Here is a 26,460-nt window from a genome sequence, read left to right on the forward strand (position 1 = left end):
TGGACAAGGAAGTAAAGAGGGGAGACTTCAGAAGGAATGAGACAATAGGGCCTTAGTGGAATCCAGTCATTTTACCTCTTCCAGATATTATATCCACATTTAGTTCTTTTTTACTCCATGAATTAAGATAAGAGATAAGCATAAGAGGTGCTGTACTGGGTTAGGACAGCGTACCTGGTATTTTGTGTTTGATACTGCTACCAGAGACTTTTTGGTGGAAAAGAATGATAGGTACCCTCCAGAATATGACTCGTGAAAGTTTGCATCTATACCACAGGAATTCATAAAACCTCATGATATGCTGGTTTTCACTTGTCGCTTATAAAGTGTGCTAGAGGGAATTCTCTGCATGCATTTGAGCTTATAAAAGATCTTTAAGTATTCCGTATTAAAGGGAAATTTAATCATTTTTTTTTGTCTCTTGTCTCGTATCTCCAGCAGTTTTCAAATTTAAAAGTTCTGAGTCGCTCCCCAATGTCTGATGCCTCTGTCACTTGTGAGTGCAAGTCTCAGTCTTCATTTGTCAGCAGCACTGATCAGGAAGAGAAAATTACAGATTTGGCCAGTCACTGTATCCTTGAGAAGGACCTTTATCCAGCTGAAGATGCTGATCACCTTTTCCCTAGGAAAATGACATCCCATAACGGGATGGAGGACAGTGGAGGTGGAGGCACAGGGGTGAAAAAGAAACGGAAGAAAAAGGATCCAAGTGAACAAGAGGCTGTAGAGAAAGGAGTCAAGGAGAAAGAACCCAAACCAAAGAGGAAGAGAGAACCTAAAGAACCAAAAGAACCTAAAAAGGCCAAAGAGCCTAAAAAGCAGAAGGAGCCGAAACAGAAGGAGGCTGTTAGGAAGTCTAGGAAACCGAGGGAGCCCAAACTATCGAAGGATGCTAAAGACAAAAGGAGCAACACAGATTCAACACCCAAGATGAAAACCAAGAAGGCCAGGTTGGCATCTTTTTTCTTAGTGATCTTTATTCCTTGTCTCTTTTTCCATTGAGTCTGGAAATGTTAAAACGCTGTGGCTTACTTTAGTATATGAAGACTGCATTTAGACAATGTGAAATGAAAAGGAGTCAAAGTCTCTTTTGTTTTAATTTTAAGAATCTGACTTAGGAAGACTTCTGTCTTCCAAGTAGACCAATAAATCTCAAAAAGACTTTTGCTTATAGTAAACATAAGCAAAACCTCTGTTTTGATGAAAAATTAAAAATCTGTTGATACTCTTTTGCTCTTGGGGCCATGATATCTGGTTTTTTTTTTTGTTTGTTTGTTTTTTTGGTGAGGGGTGGGGGGTGGTGTTGCCAGACTTTAATTCACATTTTCTGAACCACTTCCCAGCCTCTGTGTGCATCTTGAGTAAGCAGTCTTATCATCTATGTGTATATTTGATACTAGAGTTTTTGAAACTGCCCAATAGATTTAATTCATTATGTCAAGAAGTTTAACTCTTTATTTTTCCTTGTAGTAAGGAGCAAGGACCAACTCCAGTAGAGAAGAGAAAGAAAGGGAAAAGGAAAAATGATATATCAGTGGAAAGCCTAGAGCTGGATCAGGGCCTACTGGGTTCATCTCATCGGAACACAGAGGAATCCACTGAGTCTGCTGACAGCCAGGTATAGCTATGACTGGGAACCCCTTTGGATGACAGCTGCTAGATGGGATCTTGCTTACTGCCATTTTATTACTAATTTATCTTGCCTCTAGTTTACTTCTGTAAATCTGAGTCCTAGACTTGGTCAGAGATACAGAAAGTAGTGAATAGGCCTTTTCTTGGTGTACTTTTTTGGGAACAGTGTTCTTTACAGAGGGAGTTACATTCTTTTAAGAATATTAGGATCCAGATTGCTATCACTGTTTGTACAAGTAATTTTAAAATCTGAATGCTTTAAAATTTTGAGTTAGAGATAAGAATGTGCTCCTTATTCCAGGACAGTTTGGGAGATTCATCAGTGCCAATTTAAATCCCACCTAAATCTCATTCCTAAATGCAGTGTCCAGGTGAATATGGCTTTAGGTAGGACTTTTACCCCTTGATAGGTTGAGTTGTCTTTTTTTCCTTTGGTTCAACAAATATTCATTAGTTCTGTAGGGTACTATGCTGGGTGATGGGGTTATGAAGACAAAAACAAACAAAAAAAAAACAACGAAAAACAGCTCTTTCCCTTGTGGAACTTAATCTTCAGCTTGTTTTGAAGGTCCTGAAAATGCTGACTTTCTTGAAGTGCCCCCAGCTACCTAACTGTACTATTTTGTTTTTAATGGAACCTCTATGATCATGCAATTCCAGCCTTTTGTGGACCTTTTCTACATCTCAAAGCCTCCTAAACTGTGTTGGATCTTGGGCTCATAGAATCATAGATCTGTAGTCAGAAGGGGGCCCTTAGTGAGCAGGAGTAGGTCAGCATCTGAGGATAATCAGTATTCTGGCCTGCCAAATAACAACACTGCGTGTAAACTAGGAGTACATGGCTTTTTTCTAGCTATGGTCATGGTTTCACAATGTATGTGTCATATGAGAAATATTGAGGGTTAGCAAATAGGAAAGGCAAGATTAAGGAAGGAGAGTGGTGAACATGTGAGGCTGGTAAAGATCGGTGTTGCTTGGGATCCATAAGGCTAATAATCTTCATGAATCCAAAGAAGGATGTAGTCAGTGTGGCAGAGTAAGGAGAATGGCTTTCAGATGTGGCTTTGGGAGTTCTTACATTATAGTCATCTTGCTTAGAAAGCAAGTAAGCAAGTAAGAAAGTTTTGGTAGGGGTTTGGAGATAACATAAAGGAGGAGATATGGGTTCATGCAGCTTTTGATTCAAATCAGATTAAGCACTTATTAGACAGAAAAGGATTGTTTGACAAAGTGTGAAAACACCAACTTTGTGAAGTCTGATTTTCATGTATTGGGTTTTCCTAGGGAAGAGCACACACATCTGAATAATTGCTAATAAAACTCACTGGATTCTTTTGTGCCATTCTGAAAAAGAGATGGAACTTCTCTCCTAAATCTTGTGTACCTCAGGTCCCTGAAATTTGGCTTTGGCAGAAGGAACTATTCCTCCCTGATTAGATTTGTTTGTTCCGTAGAAACGACGCTCAGGACGACAGGTGAAGAGAAGAAAGTACAATGAGGACCTGGACTTCAAAGTGGTGGATGATGATGGGGAAACGATTGCAGTGCTAGGGGCTGGTCGCACCTCAGCCCTCTCCGCTTCCACACTGGCCTGGCAAGCAGAGGTATGGTCACTAGAAATTCGACCTGACTCAATAGGGCATTCGACTTGCAGGCTTCTTTCATTCAATCCTGTTTTTGTGACTACCCCTTGGGAGGGGAAACCCACTGTGTTTCAAAGCAGCTTATTCTACTTTCTTACAGCTCTGCTATGACCCTAATACATTACTTTGGGTGGGATTAAGAGATGGACATTCGCAGATATGAGCAGTCACTCTCCTACCCACCTCTTTAGACTCCTTAAAATACGGTCCGTTAGTCTATTAACGTAGGCTAACTTTATCTAGCTTATTATGAATGACCACTTCTATGACAATTTTTCCAGACAGATTTTTTTCTCCTACCATTTGCTTTTATGTTGAACTTAACTACAGTATTGGTTGGAATAGCTGCAGCATTAAATAACCCATCATCCTCCAAAAGAACATTTTGGCATGCTCTAGAGGAGCCTGTTAGACTGTAATTCATTAGCACCTGTGTTTTGGAAGAATAAGATAAAAACTTTGCCAATGTTCTTATAGGACCCTTTAGAGATAATTTCCATTTTTCAGTTTTCTTAAGTGATTTTGCTAGCATCAAACCTAGGTTTTGTGATTCTAAGTCCAATGCTTCCTGTTGTATGTATGTTTTTGTCCTCCTTTACCTAATTTCTCTATGCCTTTTTTTTTATGGTAAGAGTCGAATTTAGTTAATCTTCATTCATATCTTCTCATACTCTTGCTCTCTGACATTGGGGTCAAAGATAAACCCATTGACCTTGTGTTATCTAGGCTTTGTGTCTCCCTTTCTGCCTATCATAGAGCTCTGCACGTTACACTCTTAATAGATGTGTGATTGACATTTAATTGATCGCTTTGATTCAGGTGGATTTCTTCAGCCAGATTTGACATCTTCCTTTAGATTCTTGTGACACATTCTTAATAGTAACCACAATTCTAATAGCAGATAATTTCTGTTTCCCATGGAAAATAATCTTTCTGAGCATTAGGAAAAGCTAAAAGAAATGGATGCGACAAAGTAATTGGGAAGAAAAGGTTGGGTATATTTTGCTTGTTGGCAAGTGTATGGGGTGAACAGTTGGGTCTTAGAGATAATTATTAGCTGTAAAACTAAATGCTTGGCAAATACGTCTGAGGGTATCTAGTCTCCCCTAAACCCATCCTTTGTTATTGTACTCACTGCCCTGAAGTCAAGTTTCAGGTGTTGGCCATTAGAGGGTCTGAGAGTAGCAGTGGCAGTGGCCTTGATATCATGAAACAGTGCCTCATTTTTTGTTCCTTTTTGTTTGCCATCAATTAGCAATGGATTTTCTAGAAAACGGTATGAACAAAGTTGCTGAATAATGAATACGTGTGTGGATAGGGAAGATCAAACTTTGCATGCACTAAGTTACATCTAGAACAGTCGTCTCTTTTATAATTGTAACACTGTCCACCCCAGGCTCTATTTCCTTGCCCTTTTTCATTACAACTCATTCTAGTCTGTAGCTTCTGTTTCACCTGCTTCTGAAATATTCTCACTTTTCCCTTTACCATGCATAGGAATTTGATTTTAAAAAACCCAAATATCTAAATATGAAAAACAAGCATATTTTAATTCATCTTGTCCCCATAAACTTGCATGATAGACAATTGATCTGTGTGTGTTTAATTTGTTAGGATCTTCTCATTGAGTTCTAAGCTTTTAGTGGACAGGTTATAGTGACACTTTGGATGAATTTTAGAATTAAAATTTAACAATTTTGAAACACTTTAAAGCACCCACTATATGCAGGGCTCTGTGCTAGACACTGAGGTTACAAAGTCAAAAAACAAATCCCAGGTCTCAAAGCTTACTTTTAAGTAAAGACAAAATGTATATTAAAAAAAGTAATTTCAAAGTAGCACTTTGCTCCATGTCATGTGCCTAAAGATTACTTACATGGTATATTGAAAGTCCAAAAGACATAATTCCTGGGTAATTAACAACCATTTTATTAATTATAGTTTACGAATAATTAATAAATGGTCATTTGGCTTTCTTACATAAACCAAGGATGACTCCTGGAGGCTTCTCAACACTTATATACTCTTAGAAGAGTGGGTGTTTGTGACAGGAGGAAATCAACTGATTGATTAGCAATTAATGAGAGAATGAGTTTTATAATGAGAGGTAGGCCTATTCTAATGAGTGGCTGAGGGAATGTGACTTTGCTTTTGTCACTTTTACTCTTCTCTACCCAGACCCCCCCCCCCCAGCTTGCCTGAATAGAGCACAATGGGCCTGAATTCACCTAGATTACATTTTCTTTGTAAGGTGTTCTAGTTGGGTGGGGTCCCAATCAAGTGTGCACCCTTCAGAGACTGGCTGTATAACCTACAGGGATTTGTTTCCGAATGAGGAAATAGAAAGGGGAAACCTTGATTTCAATTATTAGTTACTTATTAATGTAAGAGAGAATAGTAATTTTTCTCACTTAATATGAGCACCCTTACTAAGCTGCTGTTCACATGTCTCTTGTGCCATCTCACCCCTCTAAGCCTTTTTGCATCCTTTTTCCAGTAATAAGTACTCAATCTTAAACTCAGGAAATTAAAAGCTATGGCATTTCAGATAGTTCGAGTCATTACAGCCAAAAAAGAGATGAAATAAAAATAGTGACGTAGATTGTGAATGTTTTTAAGATTTCAGCTAGCACAGTAGAATGACAGATGTTAGTAGAGTCATTGTGATAAGCATTCTTTTACTATCTTTGTGAAAAGTCATAGTCATGAATGAGTTAATCTTGCATCTAGGATTCACCATAATAATCCAAACAAAATTTCTGCTGAAAAAATACTGACAGAACAAAGTACTAGAAAGACTATAGCAAAAAGAAGAGCTGTCAGAGCTGTCTATGTATAATACGTCATTTTTAGGTTTGCCACATCTGATATCAGTCAAATGCTGATAAACATTTTGCAGCTAGGTTGTAAGTGGGTAGCAATTTAGGAATCAAGATGTGTATCCAAGGGAGAAAAAGTGGTTTTTAATAGAGATTTGAAATGACAAGGCATTTTAGAGTGAGCTAGGAAGGTACGCAGAGGGGAAAGCTTATACAATTTTAGTAGTGGACAAGAGTGTGTAGTAATATATGGAGAGATTGTTGATTAACTGAGAAACTTAGAGCAGGGAATAGGGAAACATAATTTGGTGAGTTAACCAAACCAGGTCTGAAAATAATTCTAAAAACAGGGATGATGAAGTTGACCTTCAAGTGTTTAGGAGTCTTACAGAAATAGTGAGTGGCAGCGTGTTAGAGTAGAAAGAGCACTTGTTTCTTCTAATTAGTATGGGTTATATGAAAAGTCTTACAGGAGCCCAACTTTTGCACAGGTACTCCATGAAAAAAATTTTAAAGGCATTATATCAATTGAATAATGATTAAGAAGCCAAGGATAAACAATAGTAAGCCCTCCCATCTAGCATAAGGCTACACAAAAAAGCTAGCAAGAAAAGAGTTCTCAAAAAAATTACAAACTATTAACAACCATATGAAAGATACTCCAAAATACTAATAATGAGAGAATTGCAAATCAAAACACCCTTGAGATTTTGCCTTATACCCAGCAAAGTCACAAAGATGACAAAAGATCAGAATATTCAAGGTCCAAGAGGCTGCAGAAAGACAGGCACACCAGTGCATTGTTGGTAGGGCTGTGAATCACTACAGCCATTTTGGAAAGCAATTTGAAACTAAGCAAATAAGATGACTAAAATATCTATACTCTTTGAACCAGAGATTGCACTACTATTCTTAAACCCTAAGGCAGCCATTGATAAGAAGAAAATCCCCATATACACCAAAATATTTATAGCAGCACTTGTTTGTGATAGCAAAGAATTGGAAACAAAGTAAATATTTACCAATTGGGGAATGTCTAAATAAATTTTGGTATATGAATGTAATGGAATATTACTGGATTGTAAAAAATGATGAATGTAATGAAGCACAGGAAAATCTTTATGACCTGCTAGAGACTGATGTAAGCAGAGCCGAGAAAACAATAGGCACAATGAATCACTACAATAATTAAGTGGAAAGTGCAATAAGCACAAAACAATTGAAAATGATAATTGCAAAGAATAAGCTTGGCTCCAAAAAAGTAATATGAGAAGATACCTTCCCTATTTCTTTGCAGAGGTGGGGGGATGAGGGCCTCAACTTTGGAGTGTTGTTTATATTGTCAGATTTTCTTCAATTTATTGCTCGGTTTTGCAGATTTTTTTTCTACTAAAAAATACCTTGTTATAAGGTATAACATTCTACTGCCCCCATGTTTAACATTATTAAATGGTGTACAGTAGGGCCTATCCAATGGAGTTTTAATGTTTGCACCATCAGTAACTCATTCTCATTATTTAGAGCTCTTAATATACCCCACTTCTTTTTGGGGGGTTGGCTTATTCACTCTAGCACACTAGCAGGTCTGAGTTCCCAGAGATAGACCACTAGTGCACAATTACATTTAAGCTTTCTTTAGGGTTCTAGGGATAGGTATAACCATGTTGAGGACAAATATACTCTCCTACTTACCACTCTAGCACCAGTGTGTTTTTTGATTGGCTCTGATGCGGTCTGGGGTGCTAGGAACCCTGAAATGCAAGGGTACAGGGTGGGTCTGCCTGGAAAGAATTCAACCACTCTAGTCTTCCTTCAATCCAAGTAGTGAGTTTATTAGTGAGTCTGCACTTAATGGGGGTGAAAATGATACTTTCATACAGAGAAAGGGAAAAAGGGTCAGTGAAAAGATCTTGATGGGATTAAAGAGTGGCAAATAGCTTGGGGTGGTCCAGAGGTAAGAGAGAATGAAGGGCTGGGCTGGGGGTGGGGGGGTGGAGGGGGTGCAATGAAAGGACAGTTGAAAGGATTATAATGGGATGGGCCAGATGCCTCAGGCAAACACCAGGGATCTGGGCTACTGAAATTTGTGGGAAAGTTCAAGGACTGAGGGTCTTCCTTTTAGGAGTTCAGATCCCATCCCCATCAAATGGAGACTTTTATATTTGAAAGAAAATCATTTAACAGGCAAAAGATATAATATTTTAGATACTAATATATTAAAGTCAGTAGATAAATAATGAAACTAATCGCAGTACTCAAACCCAGATTACACTCTTATACCAATTTTCTTATTCCCTATAGTGAATGATGGTCACAAACTTAAAGGGACCTAGCACAGAAATACTTGAGGGAAGTGCCAACTCGGGTAATTCAGGTGACTCATAGTTCTAGATTCCAAGCTTCAGTTTTAGTTTTCTCTTAAGGAACGTAAGCACCACATGAAACTGCTTCTCTTCTCACTGCTTGACTGTTGATCTTCACCACACAATCTGGGGAAATCCCCTTTTTACTTGAACATAACCTTTTAGAAGATCTTTCAAATAATCATCACCCTTAAAGAAAACATTTAGAAAGGGTTAGCTCTTAATGTAAATAGCAAGTCTCTAGCCAGACAACTGCAGAGCTCAACAAACTGGCTCTCCCTGGGCTCAGGCCATTACTTACTCACTTAGATCTGTTGCACATAGTAAGCGCTTAATGCATTCCTTTATTCTTCATTCTGTGACCCCCTCTCCCCTGCCCTCCTCCCCCGCAAAAAGTCAAGCTATCAAAGCCACTCTAATGCCCTCCTGCTTTTCTTTCTGAAGACAGAAATGGCAACAGATAGCTACCCACCCCTGTGAAAAGACTCGTTGTTCTCCCACCTGAGGCAGCGCGCTGGAGCTCTTGGGCAACACTGAAGCATTCTCTCTGTAACCACTGTTCTGTTCCAGTGGAGCTGCTTTTCAGCCCCCTGCTGTCTTCTTTAGCTCTCTCTTCTCTAAAGGCTCCTCTCCTTCCTTTGTTGCCCTCTCTGCTGGGGAGCTTGCTATGAGAGCCTCCTCCTAATTCTCAGTCATATGCTTTTGACTTTAAAAAGTCACAACTCCCCAAATTCCCCCATCAAATCAATAGTCTTTTTTAAACTTAGAAACCTTTAAACTTATCTCAGTATCCAAATGTTTATTTCTCATTTTCTTAGGTTTACCCACTTCACTTATGTGACAGATACGCAAATTAACAGAAGGGGCCTATCATGCCTTAGTTCTGGAGTCTCTGAAAAGGTCCTCCTCTCCAGTGTCTTTGATAGGCTTTTGTCACAAACCTATTTCTCTACTCCTTAATAAATTATCTTTCTTTGCTTCTTCAAAACGTTCACCTGTTCCCAAGCAAGTATAACATCACTCCACGTTGTTGACAGTAAGTTCCACATCAGTCCTCACATCTTTACAGATCATTTTCTCTCCAAAACTGTCCAAGTCCTGTCTGAAAGCTATGCTTCTTCACAGACATTTTAGCAGTTTATGGTAAAAACCAAATTTTTTTCTATTCGTATTAGGCATCCAAATGTTTATCTATAACAGCAGCAATATCTTAAATCCTTTAACAATTAATACAAAGCCTCTTCCTTTATATAAAAACACCTTTTCTTTTCCTTTCCTTCACTAACTGCTCCTTTCGAAAGGAACCTTAAAGAGAGATAGTGCACCTTACAAAGAGATGACTCTTAGGAAGAGTGTGATGTGCAAGGGGAAATTTAAGCAATGTAAGAACAAAAGATATCAATAAATATTAATTTTTTAAAAAGCTAACCAGAAGTTTATGACTACCCTCTCCTTAGGAAGCCAGCTTGAGAGCAGGTAAATAAGTTATCAGTCTGCTACTACTCTGACCAGTGATGCTGTAGGAGCACCTAAAACCTATAATACTTTATTCCAAGGGGTTAAGTAGCCTGGAGTGCCTGGATGCTGAAACTTTTTGGGGGGGATGGGATTGGGTGAGAGGGGTGGGAAACACTCAGCAGTCTGGGGAATGCAGGATGAGGAGTGAATAAATGAATAAGCCCTTACTGCACTAAGCACTAGAGATATAAGTGGAAAAGCAAGACAGTCCCTGCTCTCAATAAACTCACATTCTAATGGTGAAGACAACATACAGGAAAGGTTTCAGCTGCAAATCAGCTCGAAAAATCCCATGGTCCTTAGGGTACAGTGACAAAGTAAAGGTTAGTGTTTCTTCTTTATTGTCTCTGATTTGACTTTATTTGATTTTTCATATCAGTTCCTAGTGTTGAACTATTTAACAGTGTCAAGGACTTTGATGGCAAGAACTTTTCCTTCAGCAGCTGTGGCTGTAGCACTTGCAGGAGCAGTTGCCAGGCTGAATCTCCATAGGGATTGGCTTTCAGTGCTGTTGGGCTTGGGATCCTGGGCTTATCTCCATTAGGATCTGACTGAGAGATGGTGGTCAAGATGGTGGTGAGATTGGGTCAACTCAGGGTGAGGGGAAATCCATAGCTCTCTTGCTAGTGACAGTAAGACCAAAATGCTCTGGGGAGGAAGCTCCAGGGAGGGTCAGAAACTACCACCATGGAACAGAGCTGAGGACTGGCAGAGCTCTGACTAGGACCTGGAAGTTTGTGGCACTTTGTACTGAAAACTCTATTGAAGGTCCTGAAGACTGTAATACCCTGAACCCACACAGTTGAAATGGGCCTAACCCTTACTAGCACTTTGTGTGCAGGTGTAACAGGGGAGGTGGAAACCATGAGCAAAAGCCAAATTGAGTTGAGGACCAAATAGGACCTGACCATTCCATCTAAGAGTGTGGCAGGACGGAGTCTGGCCCTGGCACAAAGTCCCATTCCACAAGTGAGGCTAGTCATGTAAGCAAACAAAAAGGCAACACTATAAAGAAATGTTAAGTCAAAGAATGCCCAAGGAGTAAACAGAAAAGAATAAAATAGCTCCACAGAAGCAACTATAAATATAACCTCAAAGGTAAAAAAAAAAAGTTTTCCAAAGAACTACAGGAGTACTTGGAAGAAATGAAGAAAGGATAAACAGTAAAGTTAGAGCTTTGCAGAAAAGAATTGGGACAGTAGAGAGATTAAAATAGAACGTAGATTGTCTTCACAGAGGGTGATGGATGCCAGGTGCAGAATGAGATTTGTTTTTGAACATGGCAAATGTGTGATTTTGTTTTGCTTAACAATGCTTATTTCTTACAAGGATTGTTTTTCTTTTCTTTATTAAGGATTTGGTATTCGGGAAAGAGAGAGTGGTGCCAGTATTGCTTCCTTTGACTGTCTCCCTTGCCCCCCAAAATGAAAATAAAATATTGTCATTGAAGCATTTTTTAGATGCCTAGAAGGAAACAAAGAGGCAGGATGGTTTGGTAGTAACATGTGGAATTTATAATACTCTTTTTTTAAGCAAGCTATATATAATAGAGAATTTTGTAGTTCTACCTATATTACTTTTTTCTGTTCTTTTTTGTATGAGAATGTTCATCTTTTTTGTTTTTGTTAAGTTTAGAATTTTTAAAATACAATGATTTTTTTCTTAAAAAGAAGAGATGGTAGAAAACCCTATCTAAGTGATGGGAGAGTCCTTGAATATTATTATGGAGAAAATAAAACTAATGATTCTATGAGAAAACAAGAGATATTAGAAGAAGATGGCGGCTGGAAAGCAGGGACTAGTGTGAGCTCCCCGCTGAGTCCCTCCAAAAACCTACAAAAAATGGCCCTGAACCAATTCTAGAACTGCAGAACCCACAAAACAGCAGAGGGAAGCAGGGCTCCAGCCCAGGACAGCCTAGATGGTCTCTGGGTGAGGACTATTCCACACGGAGCTGGAAGCTGGGAGCTGGGAGCAGAGTGGAGCAGAGCCCAGCGTGAGCAGCGCAGACCAACCAGACCAGTAGACAGGCGGAGCACACCCTAGAGCCCTGAATCAGTGAGCTTCGGCAGTTACCAGACTTCTCAACCCACAAACACCAAAGACAGCGGAGAAGGTTAGTGGAAAAAGCTTCGGGAGTGGAAGGAGTTCAAGGTTTGGCCACCACCGCCCAGGGCAGCGGAGGTGGGGCAGCTACAGCTGCTGTTGCTTCCAGCCCGAAGCCCACCTGGTGGGAGGAATTAAGTGGCGGATCAGAGCAGGAGTGCACAGCCTGCTGAAGATCTAAGCCCAGTCCAGGTTGGGGGTTCTTGGGGAAGGAGGAGTGCTGGTGTGGCAGAGCTGGGGCAACCCCCCCAAACATGGAACATAGAACTCTTTAGTCTACAAGCAGTCATACCCCGCTGAAAAACTCAAGGGTCAAGTTAGTTGGTTGGGATTATGGCCAGGCAACGAAAACGCACCCAGATTCAGTCTCAGACTTTGGATTCTTTCTTTGGTGAGAAAGAAGACCAAAACATACAGCCTAAAGAAGTCAACAAAGTGCAAGAGCCTACACCAAAAGCCTCCAAGAAAAACGTGAACTGGTCCCAGGTCATGGAAGAGCTCAAAAAGGATTTGGAAAAGCAAGTTAGAGAAGTGGAGGAAAAATTGGGAAGAGAAATGAGAAGGATGCGAGAAAACCATGAAAAACAAGTCAATGACTTGCTAAAGGAGACCCAAAAAAATACTGAAAAATACACTGAAGAAAACAACACCTTAAAAAACAGACTAACTCAAATGGCAAAAGAGCTCCAAAAAGCCAATGAGGAGAAGAATGCCTTGAAAGGCAGAATTAGCCAAATGGAAAAGGAGGTCCAATGGACCACTGAAGAAAACACTACCTTAAAAATTAGATTGGAGCAAGTGGAAGCTAGTGACTTTATGAGAAATCAAGATGTTATAAAACAGAACCAAAGGAATGAAAAAATGGAAGACAATGTGAAATATCTCATTGGAAAAACTACTGAACTGGAAAATAGATCCAGGAGAGATAATATAAAATTATTGGACTACCTGAAAGCCATGATCAAAAAAAGAGCCTAGATATCATCTTTCAAGAAATTATCAAGGAGAACTGCCCTGATATTCTAGAGCCAGAGGGTAAAATAGAAATGGAAAGAATCCACCAATCGCCTCCTCAAATAGATCCCAAAAAGAAATCTCCTAAGAATATTGTCGCCAAATTCCAGAGCTCCCAGATCAAGGAGAAAATACTGCAAGCAGCCAGAAAGAAACAATTTGAGTATTGTGGAAACACAATCACAATAATCCACGATCTGGCATCTTCTACATTAAGAGATCGAAGGGCTTGGAGTATGATATTCTGGAGGTCAATGGAGCTAGGATTAAAACCAGAATCACCTACCCAGCAAAACTGAGTATCGTGCTCCAAGGCAAAATATGGATTTTCGATAAAATAGAGGACTTTCAAGCTCTCTCAGTGAAAAGACCAGAGCTGAATAGAAAATGTGACTTTTAAACACAAGAATTAAGAGAAGCATGAAAAGGCAAACAGGAAAGAGAAATCATAAGGGACTTACCAAAATTCAACTGTTTTGTTTACATTCCTACATGGAAAGATGATGCGTATAATACATAAGACCTCAGTATTAGGGTAGCTGAAGGGAATACATATAGACAGAGGGCACAGGATGAGTTAAATATGAAGGGATGATAACGAAAAAAAAAATCAAACTAAGGGATGAGAGAGGAATATATTGAGAAAGGGAGAGATAGAATGGGGTAAATTATCTCACAGAAAAGTGGCAAGAAAAAGCAGTTCTTTAGGAAGGGAAGAGGGGGCAGGTGAGGGGGAATGAGTGAATCTTGCTCTCATCAGATTTGACCTGAGGAGGGAGTAACATACACACTCAATTGGGTATCTTAACCCACAGGAAAGAAGGAGGAAGGAGATTAATAAAAGGGACATTAGAAGGGAGGGCAGATTGGCGGGGGAGGTAATCAAAAGCAAACACTTTTGAAAAGGGACAGGGTCAAGGGAGAAAATTCAATAAAGGGGGACAGGATAGGATGGAGGGAACTATAGTTAGTCTTTCAGAACATGAGTATTATGGAAGGATTTTGCATAATGATATGCAGGTGGCCTATGTGGAATTGCTTTCCTTCTTCGGATGAGTTGGTGGAGAGGAAAGAGGGGAAAGAATTTGGAACTCAACGTTTTAAAAACAGATGTTCAAAAAAAATGTTTTTGCATGCAACTAGGAAATAAGATATACAGGCAATGGGGCAGAAAAATCTATCTTGCCCTATAAGAAAGTAAGGGGAAAGGGGATGGGGAGGAGTGGTGTGACAGAAGGGACGGTTGACTGGGGAAAGGGGCAGTCAGAATATATGCCATCTTGGAGTGGTGGGGAGGGTAGAAATGGGGAGAAAAATTGTAATTCAAACTCTTGTGAAAATTAATGCTGAAAACTAAAAATATTGAATAACGATTAAAAAATAACAATATTTTTTAAAAATTATCTTCATAAAAGTGGCAAGAAAAAGCAGTTCTGTTGGAAGGGAAGGGGGGGCAGGTGAGGAGGAATAAGTGAATCTTGCTCTCATTAGATTTGACCTGAGGAAGGAATAACATGCACATTCAATTGGGTATCTACCCCACAGGAAAGGAGGAAGGAGATTTCAAAAAGGGGGGACAGTAGAAGGGAGGGCAAATTTGGGGGGGGGAGGTAATCAAAAACAAACACTTTTGAAAAGGGACAGGGTCAAGGGAGAAAATTGAATAAAGGGGGACAGGATAGGTTGGAGGGAAATACTGTTAGTCTTTCACAACATGATTATTGTAGAAGTGTTTTGCATAATGATACCTGTGTGGCCTATGTTGAATTGCTTGCCTTCTTAGGGAGTGTAGGTGGGGAGGGAAGAGGGGAGAGAATTTGGAAAAGTTCTGAAAGCTGATATTAAAAAAAAAAAGTTGTTTTTGCATGCAACTGTGAAATAAGATATACAGGCAATGGGGTATAGAAATCTATCTTGCCCTACAAGAAAGTAAGGGGAAAGGGGGTGGGGAGGGGGAGTGGGGTGACAGAAGGGAGGACTCAGTGGGGAACAGGGTAATCAGAATATATGCTGTCTTCGAGTCGGGGGGAGGATAGAAATGGGCAGAAAATTTGTAACTCAAAATCTTCTGGAAATCAATGTTGAAAACTAAAAATATTAAATAATAAAATATGAAAATTAGAAATAAAAAAGCCTCCCAGAAATGTTGTAAGTAAAATGAAGAACTTCTTAGTCAAAGAAAAACCACTCTAAGTTGACATAAAGAAAATTTGACTACCAAAGACTCACAAGATCTCAGGAAAACTTGGCAGCAACTACTATGAAGTTAAGAAAATCTTAGAATGTGACATTCTAGAAAGCAAAAGTAAAAGTTTGCAACCAAAGAATAATCTTGCAAGGCTTAATATAATCTACTAGGTAACAGAGCTGGGGTAGTCTTTTAATGAAGTATAGGACTTTCAAAACATTACTGCTCAAAAGTAGCAGAACTAAGTAGAAATTTTGAAGTTCTAGCACAGAAGTCATGAGAAACCTCTAAAGGTAAATATTTTTGATGAATTAGAAGGGGCTAAATGGTGATGGAATACTTACATTCTAATAAGGGTAAAACAAACAAGGGTCTATGCAGAATGCTCATGTCTTCAAATGTCATAGAGGAAGTCAAATAAGACCAGCAAAGACCAAAGCCTGGGGCTATATTCCATTTTGAGATTAAGAAACAAAGAAAAAGTAGTGGGGAAAGGAATATATCAGGAATAAAATGAGGAAAAAGCCTGTTGAACCTTCAGTTTCTCAATGGAGAAGACTATACAAATGTAGAAGGAGTAGGGAGAATGGAACTCTTGTCAGTAAAATAAATGATAGTTAAACATACACATTTGTACAAAAAGGTTGGTATAGAAAAACATTATCCTACGTAGGGAAGCAGGAATGAGACAGGGAAGGGGGAATTTAAGAATGAAACTAGAGTCTGGATGGAATAGTCCTTTGGCAAACAAAACCAAAGATCCACTTCAGAGTAGAGCTGTAAGGGAGGAAGAGTAATTAAAAGAAAATAAAAGTAAAGAACCAGTGAGGGTGGCAGCTAGGTGCCGCAGTGAGTACAGCACTGGTCCTGGAGTCAGGAGGACCTGAGTTCAAATGTGGCCTCAGACACTTGACACACTTACTAACTGTGTGACCTTGGGCGAGTCACTTAATCCCAATTGCCCTGCCTTCCCTCCTCCAAAAAAAAACAAAAAAAAAAACAAAACAGTGAGCTGAATCTGGACAAAAAGAAGAGAGGTGGGGCACTTTATTAATAGACACAAATGACTCAAGTATAGATAAGTATAGTATTGTTCACATTCCTTCTCTCTCACCTCCTTTATAGGGAAGAAATGGAGGGTAGAGTATATGATAAAGGGAGATACACACCTTATTTCTAAAGATTATAAAAAGAATAGACTCATCCATAAAAACAAAAGGCTATCAGAATGCATTAGAAAAATTCCACCAAATGTGTTTTACAAGAAATTCTTGAAACATAAAGATTCATAGAGTTAAAATAAGGGCTGGAACAATTTTTATTGTGCTTCAAGCAAACCCAGAAAAGCAAAAGGTGGCTGTAAAGATAAGGGCAGCAGTAAAAATAGGTGTTTCAAAAAGATTAAGTTACATTTATGGGAAACTACATTATGTTTAAAGGCACCATAGATAAGGAAATAATATCAGTGCTTAATACATGGCACTGAATGTCTTGGCATCTAAGTATTTAGTGGGAAAAATCCAGTGTTGGAGAAAAATAAACAGCAAAAGTGTCATTAGAGGCCTCACTGGACCCCTTTCAGACAAATCTAACAAAAAGATAAACAAGAAACAAGGAGTTGAATGAAATTTTAATCAAGTTAAATATAATTCTGGCAAATATTAAATGGAAACAGAAATAAATAGGATTTCTCTGCTGAGTGTGGCACCTTTATAAAAATTAACCGTGTGATAGGCCTAGCATGTAAACCTCATAAACAGATGACACAACAAAAAACCACACATACTAACCACAATACAATTAAATTTATAGTCAATAAAGTACCTTTAAATAAAAGATTCAAATTTAGATGGAGATTAAATCATGTAATCCTGAAGAATTGTTAGGTGAAAGTACAAATTTTAGAAATAATAAATAAGTTCATCAGTGAAAGTGACAATGATGAGACAGTTTATCAAATCTTTTGGGATGGGAGAGCAGAACCAAAATGGTGGAGTATAATAAGCAGGGACTTCCTGAGCACTCAAATTTCCCTCCAAACTCTTTTAAAATAACACCTCAAAACAAATTCTGGAGTGGCAGAACCAACAAAAGAACAGGGTGAAAGTTTTCCAGCCCAAAAGAAGTTAGAAAGTCAGCAGGAAAGGTCTGTCTCACTGGGGTGAGGGTAGAGTGCAGTCCAGCACAGGCCACACCTGGCAAGCCAGCCACAGGCCTTGAAGGCAGCTGAATCAGTGGCAGGGAGTCTCAGCCCACAGATGGTAAGGGGGTCAGACAACTGGTTAGAAGATTAGGGAAGAGGACCCTTGCATTGCCTACACACAGTTCTGGGAACATTGAAGCACCATTGGTGTACTTGTGAACTGATCCAATCATTCTGGAGAGCAACTTGGAACTGTAAACATAAAGAGCTGTAAACCTGTGCAGACCCTTTGACACAGCAAGACCCTTGCTGGAGGTATTTTCTAAAGAGAAAAAAAAAAAGGAAAAGGACCTATATGTACAAAAATATTTATAAGAACTCTTTTTGTACTGGCAAAGAATTGGAAATTGAAGGAATGCTCATCGATTGGGGAATGGCTGAACAAGTTATAGTATATGATTGTGATGTAATGCTATTGTGTTGTAAGAAATGACAAGCAGGATGCTTTCAAAAAAACCTGGAATGACTTACATGAACTGATGCAAAATAAAGTGAATGGAACCAGGAGAACATAGTACACAGTAACAACAATATTTTATGATGATCAGCTGTGCATGACTTAACTATTCTCAGCAATACAATGATTCAAGACAGGTCCATAGGACTTAAGATGAAAAATTCTATCCATTTCCAGAGAAAGAACTGATAGAGTCTGAATGCAGATTGAAGCACACTTTTTTTTTTTTACTTTATTCTTTTCGGATTTTTTTTTGGAGGGGGGATATATGTTTTCTTTCACAATATAACTAATATGGAAATGTGTTTTGCATGACTACATATGTTTTATATAACCTATATCAAATTGCTCGACTTCTAAATGACAGGGTAAGGGAGAGAGGGAGGCAGAGAATTTGGAACTCAGAATTTTTTAAAATGAATGTTAAAAATTGTTTTTACCTGTAATTGGAGGGGGAAATAAAATATCCTGAAAACATTTAAGGAAAAAGAAAAACCTTTTGGGATGGAGCCAAAGAAGTCCAGAGGGGAAAATTCTTGTCTCTTAAAAATTTTAATCACCACAAAAGAGAAAGAGTAGATCAGTGTATTATTGAGCATTCATCTAAAAAATTTATTTAAATTAAATAGAAAAATCTTAGCTAAATAAACATCAAAATAAAAATTCTGAAAGCCAAAATATAGGCTCACAAAATTGAAAACAAAGAAGTCATTGAAGTGATAGATAAAGCCAGAAGCTAATTTTTTAAATAAGAAACATATGTAATAAAACAGAAAAAAATAGCTAAAAGAATTTTTTTTTAAAGAGAGAGGAAAAGCAAATGTCAACAAAAATGAAAGTGGAGAATTCACAACAAAGGAAGAGGAAATAAAGGAAATGATTAAGGACTCTTTTGCCCAATTATATGTTTCAGCAAAACTGATAGGAAATGGATGAATATTTATGAAAATGTAAAATGTGCAGATTAATAGAATAAGAAATCAAGATTTTAAAGAACGTGGTCTCAAAAAATGAACTTGAACAAACCATATATGAACTCCCAAAAGGGGGGAAAAACAAACAACAAAGACCAAAACAGGACCAGATAAATTATATCAGACATTTAAACAATAATTCATTCCAGCATTACATAAACAGTTTGCAAAAATGAGAGGAAAATGTAGCCTATTGAATTCCTTTAATAATAGAAATATGATTTAGTCCCTAAACCAAGAAATGACAAGTCAGAGAAAACTGTAGACTAATACCCATAATGAATGTTGACATAAAATATTAAGTGACTTTAGCACATGTAAAATTTACATACTGTGACCATCCAAGATTTATGAACAATAAGTGGTTGCTTAAATTTTAGGGAAACTAAATGTAACAGGCCATATCAATAATAAAATTTTTGAAAATCAGTTGATTATCTCAACACGTACAAAACAAATTAATCTGCAGAAGAAAATACCAAGAATCTCAAGGGAAATTTTTAAAACGTAGAAAGGAAAGGGAGCTACTATTATCACATCTTAAGCTAACCTACAAAACAGTAATCATAAAAACTATTTGGTACTGGTTAAAACATAGAAAAGTTGGTTGGTGGAACAGATTAGGCATTCACCATACAGAAGCAAACAAACAGTAGCATAGGGCTTAACACACCCAAAGACTCCCTCCTGGGGCAAAGATTGTCAGTTCAGCAAAAACTGCTGGGAAAACTGGAAAGCAGCCTGGCAGAAATGAGTTTTAGATCAAGATCTTATATCATATGCCACATTAAGCTCCAAATGGATACTTGACTTAGGTATAAGAAGTCATGTCATAAAATTTGAGGAGCAAGGAAGAAGATATGTTTTGTAAGAGGTTAATTAATGCTTTCTAGACTAGACAAGGGGATAGAGAGTTTTAAACGAGATAATATAGACAATTTCTTTGTCTTTGTCTTTGATGCTGTGATACTACTGCTAGACACAAACTCCAAAAAGCTCAAAGAAAGGACCCTTATATACAAAAATGTTTTTTATTCTAACAAAGAATGGGAAACCAGTAGGATGCCAGTCAGTAGGGGAATGGCTAAACAAAGTTTAGCCTGTGAATGTAATGGAATACATTAATAAGAGATGAATGATTCACAGAAACCTGAGAGGACTTGTATGAACTGATGAATACTGAAATAAGCAGAACCAGGAGAATAATTTATACGATGACTACAGCATTATAAAGAAAAGCAACTTTGAAAGACTAGAGAATTCTGACTGATACAATTCTGACCAGTCACAATTTCAGAGGACCAAAAATGAAGGCTGTTTCCCATTTCCTGAGACAGGAGTGATAGAAGTATAGAATAGTTTTTTGATCATGACTAATGTGCAAATTTGTTTGTTTGATGGCCTGTTACAAGGGATAAGGTTTTTTTTCTTTTTTGCAGGAAGGAATTATTGAGAAGCAGGGGACTAGTGATAGTTATGCCAACAAAAAGAAGGAAAAGAAAGAAAAGAGTCATTGAAGCTTTTAAAAGAAGGCACACAGAACAGAAGGAGGTTCAGAGAGAGAAAAGCTGGGCACCTTTGAAAATATCGTATGGAATGTATTATATATAGATTTTATAAAGGAAATAAGCTTGACCTTGTGGATTGTCATAGTTTCTTATCAGTCCTGTTTGTAAAAGAAAAGAAGAGTTGTTTGTAATCTGTTAGACCTGGGCTCATGTCCCAGGGCTACTACCTACTAGTTCCTGGCTGATAATGAGCAGACCACTTAACCACTCCGACCTTTGACATATTTGACTATAAAATGGGGTTAATATTGCTTATACTACCTATATCACAGGATTGCTATGAGGAAAGCTCTTTTTATAATATAAAGTGCTGTAGTATGTAAATATGAGTTGTTGCTCTTACTGTTAGAGTACTCTGCCCCCATTAGTACCATAGGGATTTTCAAACATTTTATATTATTAACTAGGGTTTTTTCCCTTCTGAGGGCTCCTTATAATTTGGAAGTTTTCCAGTTAGTAACTGTTCTGCTTTGTGTTTCATCATCTTTTTATGCAGTGCCAGAACCCCTCCAATATAATCATAAACATCTCTTATAAAAGGTTATTTTGTAATAGTGGTTCACCATATGTGCTGATGGTTACTGAGGATTAGTAAACTTAAGGATCAAACAGTGCCAGTTTTGGTACTTCTGATGAAATCTTCCTTGGTGTCAGTAGAATAATGACCATTACTTTAACCCTTATCTTTAGGAGCCTCCAGAAGATGATGCTAATATCATTGAGAAGATTCTGGCATCCAAGATGGTACAGAAGGAGGTCAGTGGCTTGTGATTTGTAATTTTCATCTTATTCAGCCATCTGGAAATATGCACAAGTTGAGTGTGGGAAATAGGCAGAGAGGAGAAATTGAGGATGGAATGGGGATTTAATACCTTGGTAGGAGTGAGAATTATGCCAGAATATTTTTTGACATTTATCATCCATTTGTCCTTTATAATAAATTTTGGGTTATATAATTAATCAAGAGCAAAATTATTTTTTCCCTTACCTTTGCATCTAGAGATAGCTGTTCCATAATTGCTACCTTCATTAGAATTCAGTTGAGGGCCAAGAGGGGAGACAGTGAGTAGCATACCAGAGAAGTCTCCTAGATTGGTTTGATTAGTTTAAATAAAGTATCCCAGAATTAGCAGGCAGCATCTCAGGAAGAAAATTTTTAAAGACAGAAGAATATTAAGGCATTATCTCAACGAGAACTTATTTTTCATCCTTAAATATTTAAGGAAGTAAGTTTCATTTCTTTAAGCCTGAATGCTGCCAGTGACTTATTGGGCTGTCATAAGAAAAATTATAATTTGAAGCATATTTTGCCTCATATCATCAGGCACCTGCTTAGGTCTAAGATAGTTAATAGGAACAATGGGAAGTCAGCGTTATGGTGTTACAGTCAGAGTTTATGCAAATGGTTTGGGTTTGGGGTCATGGCTTATACTGTTGCAAAATAGAATTGGCTGGACCATTGTTATGTGGGATGTGGCTAAAATCTACGTTTATCCTAACCATCTGTGCTAGCTGTGTGACCAGAGGAATAAGATGAATGTAGTTGTAGCTTGAATCTTGCAAGACTACAGAAATGTGGAGGCTTAATCCATGTGGTTTTTAGCTGTGTTTCACCTCCATGAAACTTGGTCTTTAGTTGTCAGCAAGAAGTAAAAGGACTGTGAAAGTCAAAGTTTTCTTCAGTAATCCTTGCTTAAAATTTATGTATTTTCATTTAGCACATGAGTTATTCATGCAGAGTAGCACCTGCCACAGGGATAGAATTGATAATCTGCTTGTTGGCCACAGGTTCACCCTGGGGAGCTTCCTTTTGACATGGAGCTATTCTACGTCAAGTACAGGAACTTGTATGTATTTACTTGTTTACAGCTTTTAATTTCTTCCATTACATTTCTTTCACATAAAAAGGATGCTTCCCCACATTTTTAACACAATATCCCATGTTGATATCTTTCATATATTTTTAGGATGACCCTTAGAATTGTATCTCCTTGAGTTTTACTGAAGTGTAATCTTTCTTCTCTTCTTGATCTTCCTCTTTTCATTTTCTTCTGCTTCTCTATATAATCTGTACCCACCATTTCCCAGTTAGTGTCAGTTCTTATGTGGACGTAACTACTTATAGCTTGCCCATGGCTTTTCACTATCCTAAAGGGCAAACCCCTTAAAGGCATGTGTGCAAATGCCATAAAGAGCAAAATTGGTACAATGACAATACTGAATCATGGCATCAGAAACTAAACTCACATCTTAGAACCAGTCAACTGCTTTTGTGTTTAATAGTTTGATTTTTGAACAGTTAAAGCAAATAACATATTTGTGTAGTTGTTCCTGGATTAAATGTTCTTGTATCTTTGGGCAGTTCCTATTTGCATTGTAAATGGGCAACAATGGAAGAGCTGGAAAAAGACCCTCGCATCTCTCAGAAGATAAAGCGCTTCAGAAATAAGCAAGCACAAATGAAGCACATTTTTACTGAGGTAAAATGACATTTAATAATTAATGTAGCCTCAGCTCTTCTTTGAGTTTTGAAAATTTGACTTAGGGGTTTAAGAATGAGTTATTAATTGAAGTAGAGGCTCTCTGTAAATCCACTGTTTCTCTCCAGTTGTTGAACCTGCTATTTTCTGGTATAATTAGTCCAAATTAATACTAAAGAAAAACAGTGATCCAACAATGTATTTAAGTGAATCATTGGCCACATAAGGTTAGATAGCATTGGACCCTGCCAAGTAGAGTGTGAAAACTCAACGGAACATTTCTTTTTTTAAATATTTAATATTTTATTTCTCCTCAATTATAGGTAAAAACAATTTTCAACATTCATTTTTAAAATTGAATTCCAAATTTTCTCCCTCTCTCCCCATTCACCTCATTCAGAAGGCAAGCAATTTGATATAGCCTATACATGTGTAATCATGCAAAACATTTTTCCATATTAGTCATGTTGTAAAAAAAAAATTACATCAAAATAAAAACTCAAGAAAAATAAAGAAATTTAAAAGAAAGTATGCTTTCATCTGCATTCAGATTCCATCAGTTCATTCTCTGGGGATGGATAGCACTTTTCATGAGAAGTCCTTCAGATTTGTCTTGGATCATTGTATTGCTTTAGAGTAGCTAAGTCATTCACAGTTGGTTATCTTACAATATTACTGTTACTGTATACAATGTTTTCCTGGTTCTACTCGTTTTACTTTGCATCAGTTCATGTAAGTCTCTCCAGGTTTTTCTGAAAGCATCTAGTTCATCATTTTTATATCACAATTGTATTACATCACAATCATATCACACAAATTGTTCAGCTATTCCCCAATTGATCCAGCATCCTTTCAATTTCCAATTCTTTGCCATCAGAAAAGAGCTGCTATAAATATTTGAGCATAGTTCCAAATTGCTCTACATAATGATTGAATCAGTTCACAACTCCACCAACAGTGCGTTAGTGTCTCAATTTTCCCACATTCCCTCCAAAATTTATCATTCTCCTTTTTGATTCTGTTAGTCTAATAGGTGTGAGGTAGTACTTAAGTATTGTTTTAATTTGCATTTCTCCAGTCGGTAGTGATTTAGAGCATTTTTTCATATGGCTATAGATTTGATTACTTCATCTGAAAAGTGACTTCATATTTTTTGGTCATCTTGTCAATTGGGGAATGGCTTTTATTTTTATAAATCTGACTCATTTCTCGGTATTTGAGAGATGAAGTCTTTAACAGAGAAATTTCAAAAAAAATTGTCACAGTTATGATTGCTAACTGTATTTCCCTCCTTCCTAGTTCTCCTTTGTTTATTCTATTCTTTCTCTCTCCTTTCACCCTGTCTACCCTTAAAAATGTTTTTCTTCTGGCTATTGCCTCCCCCAGTCCACCCTCCCTTCTGTGAGGACCTTCTTCCCCCTTCTTTTATCCCCTTCCCCTCCTACTTTTCTGTAGGGTAAGATAGATTTGTATACCCAGTTGGACATGTATGTTATTCCTTTTTTGAGCCAGTTCCAATGAGAATAAGATTCAGGTGTTACCTGTCAGCTCCCCCATCTTCCCCTCCACTATAATAGCTCTTTCTTGCCTCCTTTGTGTTTGGTAATTTACTCCATTTTACCTCTCCCTTTCCTTTTCTCTCAGTGCATTCCTCTTTCTCACCCCATAATTTCATTTTTAAAATATCCTTTCATGTTCCACTTAACACCTGTGCCTTCCATCTATATATACTCCTTCTAACTGTTCTAATAATGAGAAATTTCTTATGAATTAAAAGTATCATCTTCCCATGTAGAAATGTAAACAGTCTAACCTTACTAAGTCCCTATGATTTCCCTTTCCTATTTGCCTTTTTATGCTTCTCTTGGGTCTTGTATTTGGAAGTCAGATTTTCTACTCAGCTCTGGTTTTTTCATCAGGAATACTTGAAAGTCCTCTGTTTCATTGAATGTTTGTTTTTTTCCCCCGAAGGATTATACTGAGTTCTTCTGGGTAGCTGCTTCTTGTTTGTAATCTTAGCTCCTCTGCCCTCCAGAATATAACATTTCAAGCCCTCTAATCCTTTAATGTAGAAGCTGCTAAACCTCGTGTTATCCTGACTGTGGCTCTGTGATACTTGAATTGTTTTTTTTCTGGCTGCTTGCAATATTTTCCTTGACCTTGGAGTTCTGAAATTTGGCTATAATATTCCTGGGATCACCTCGCTCAGGAGGTGATCAGTGGATTATTTCAATTTCTATTTTACCCTCTCATTCTAGAATTTCAGGGCAGTTTGTCTTGATAATTTCTTGAAAGATGATGTCTAGCCTCTTGTTTTGATCATGGCTTTTAGTCCAGTAATTTTTAAATTATCTCTCCTGGATCTGTTTCCCACATCAGTTGTTTTTCTAATAAGATATTTCACATAGTCTTCTATTTTTTTCCTTCTTGTGGTTTTGTTTTATTCTTTCTTGATATCTTATGCAGTCATTAGCTTCCACTTGTCAATTCTAAATTTTAAGGAATTATTTTCTTCAGTGAGATTTTGTACCTCCTTTTCCATTTGGCCAATTCTATCTTTTTAATGAGTTCTTTTCCTCATTGAATCTTTTATGTCTCTTTTTCCATTTTAGCCAATTCTGCTTTTCAAGGTATTCTTCTCCTCATGGGATTTTTGTATCTCTTTTACCATTTGGTGTATTCTGTTTTTTAAAGTGTTATTTCAGTATTTTTTTTTGTGCCTCCTTTACCAAGCTGTTGACTTTTTATCATGATTTTCTTTTTTTTGGATTATTTATTTATTTAATATTTTTAGTTTTCAGCATTGATTTTAACAAGAGTTTAAATTACAAATATTCTCCCCATTTCTACCCTCCCCCCCACTCCAAGATGGCATATATTCTGGTTGCCCCATTCCCCAGTCAGCCTTCTGTCACCCCACTCCCCCCATCGCCTTTTCCCTTACTTTCTTGTAGGGCAACACAGATTTCTATGCCCCATTGCCTGTATATCTTATTTCCTAGTTGCATGCAAAAACTTTTTTTTTGAGCATCTTTTTTTAAAACTTTGAGTTCCAAATTCTCTCCCCTCTTCCCTCCCCACCCACCCTCCCTAAGAAGGCAAGCAATTCCACATAGGCCATATGTACATCATTATGTAAAACCTTCCACAATACTCATGTTGTGAAAGACTAACTATATTTTGCTCCTTCCTATCCTATCCCCCTTTATTCAGTTTTCTCCCTTGACTCTGTCCCTTTTCGAAAGTGTTTGCTTTTGATTACCTCCTCCCCCATCTGCCCTCCCTTCCATCATCCCTCCATTTTTATCTCCTTCCTCCTTCTTTCCTGTGGGCAAGATACCCAATTGAGTGTGTATGTTATTGCCTCCTCAGGTCAAATCTGATGAGAGCAAGATTCACTCATTCCCCCTCACCTGCCCCCTCTTCCCTTTCTACAGAACTGCTTTTTCTTGCCACTTTTCTGTGAGATAATTTACCCCATTCTATCTCTCCCTT

General features: G+C 37.8%; 1 protein-coding gene across 1 annotated transcript in view; it reads left to right on the forward strand.

Annotated features, from left to right (window-relative positions):
- The first annotated feature begins 442 nt into the window (after positions 1–442).
- Positions 443–26,460, forward strand: part of CHD6 (chromodomain helicase DNA binding protein 6) — a 124,466-nt gene continuing 98,448 nt past the window's right edge. Inside the window, exons 1-6 of the mRNA XM_036752815.1 lie at positions 443–950; positions 1,471–1,618; positions 3,087–3,236; positions 21,176–21,241; positions 22,274–22,332; positions 22,848–22,965. Coding sequence (XP_036608710.1) covers positions 475–950; positions 1,471–1,618; positions 3,087–3,236; positions 21,176–21,241; positions 22,274–22,332; positions 22,848–22,965 — 1,017 coding nt within the window. The 5' untranslated portion in view covers positions 443–474. The remainder of the gene's footprint in view (positions 951–1,470; positions 1,619–3,086; positions 3,237–21,175; positions 21,242–22,273; positions 22,333–22,847; positions 22,966–26,460) is intronic.

This window comes from Trichosurus vulpecula, chromosome 3, assembly GCF_011100635.1.
Source record: "Trichosurus vulpecula isolate mTriVul1 chromosome 3, mTriVul1.pri, whole genome shotgun sequence".
Classification (NCBI taxonomy): Eukaryota; Metazoa; Chordata; class Mammalia; order Diprotodontia; family Phalangeridae; genus Trichosurus; species Trichosurus vulpecula.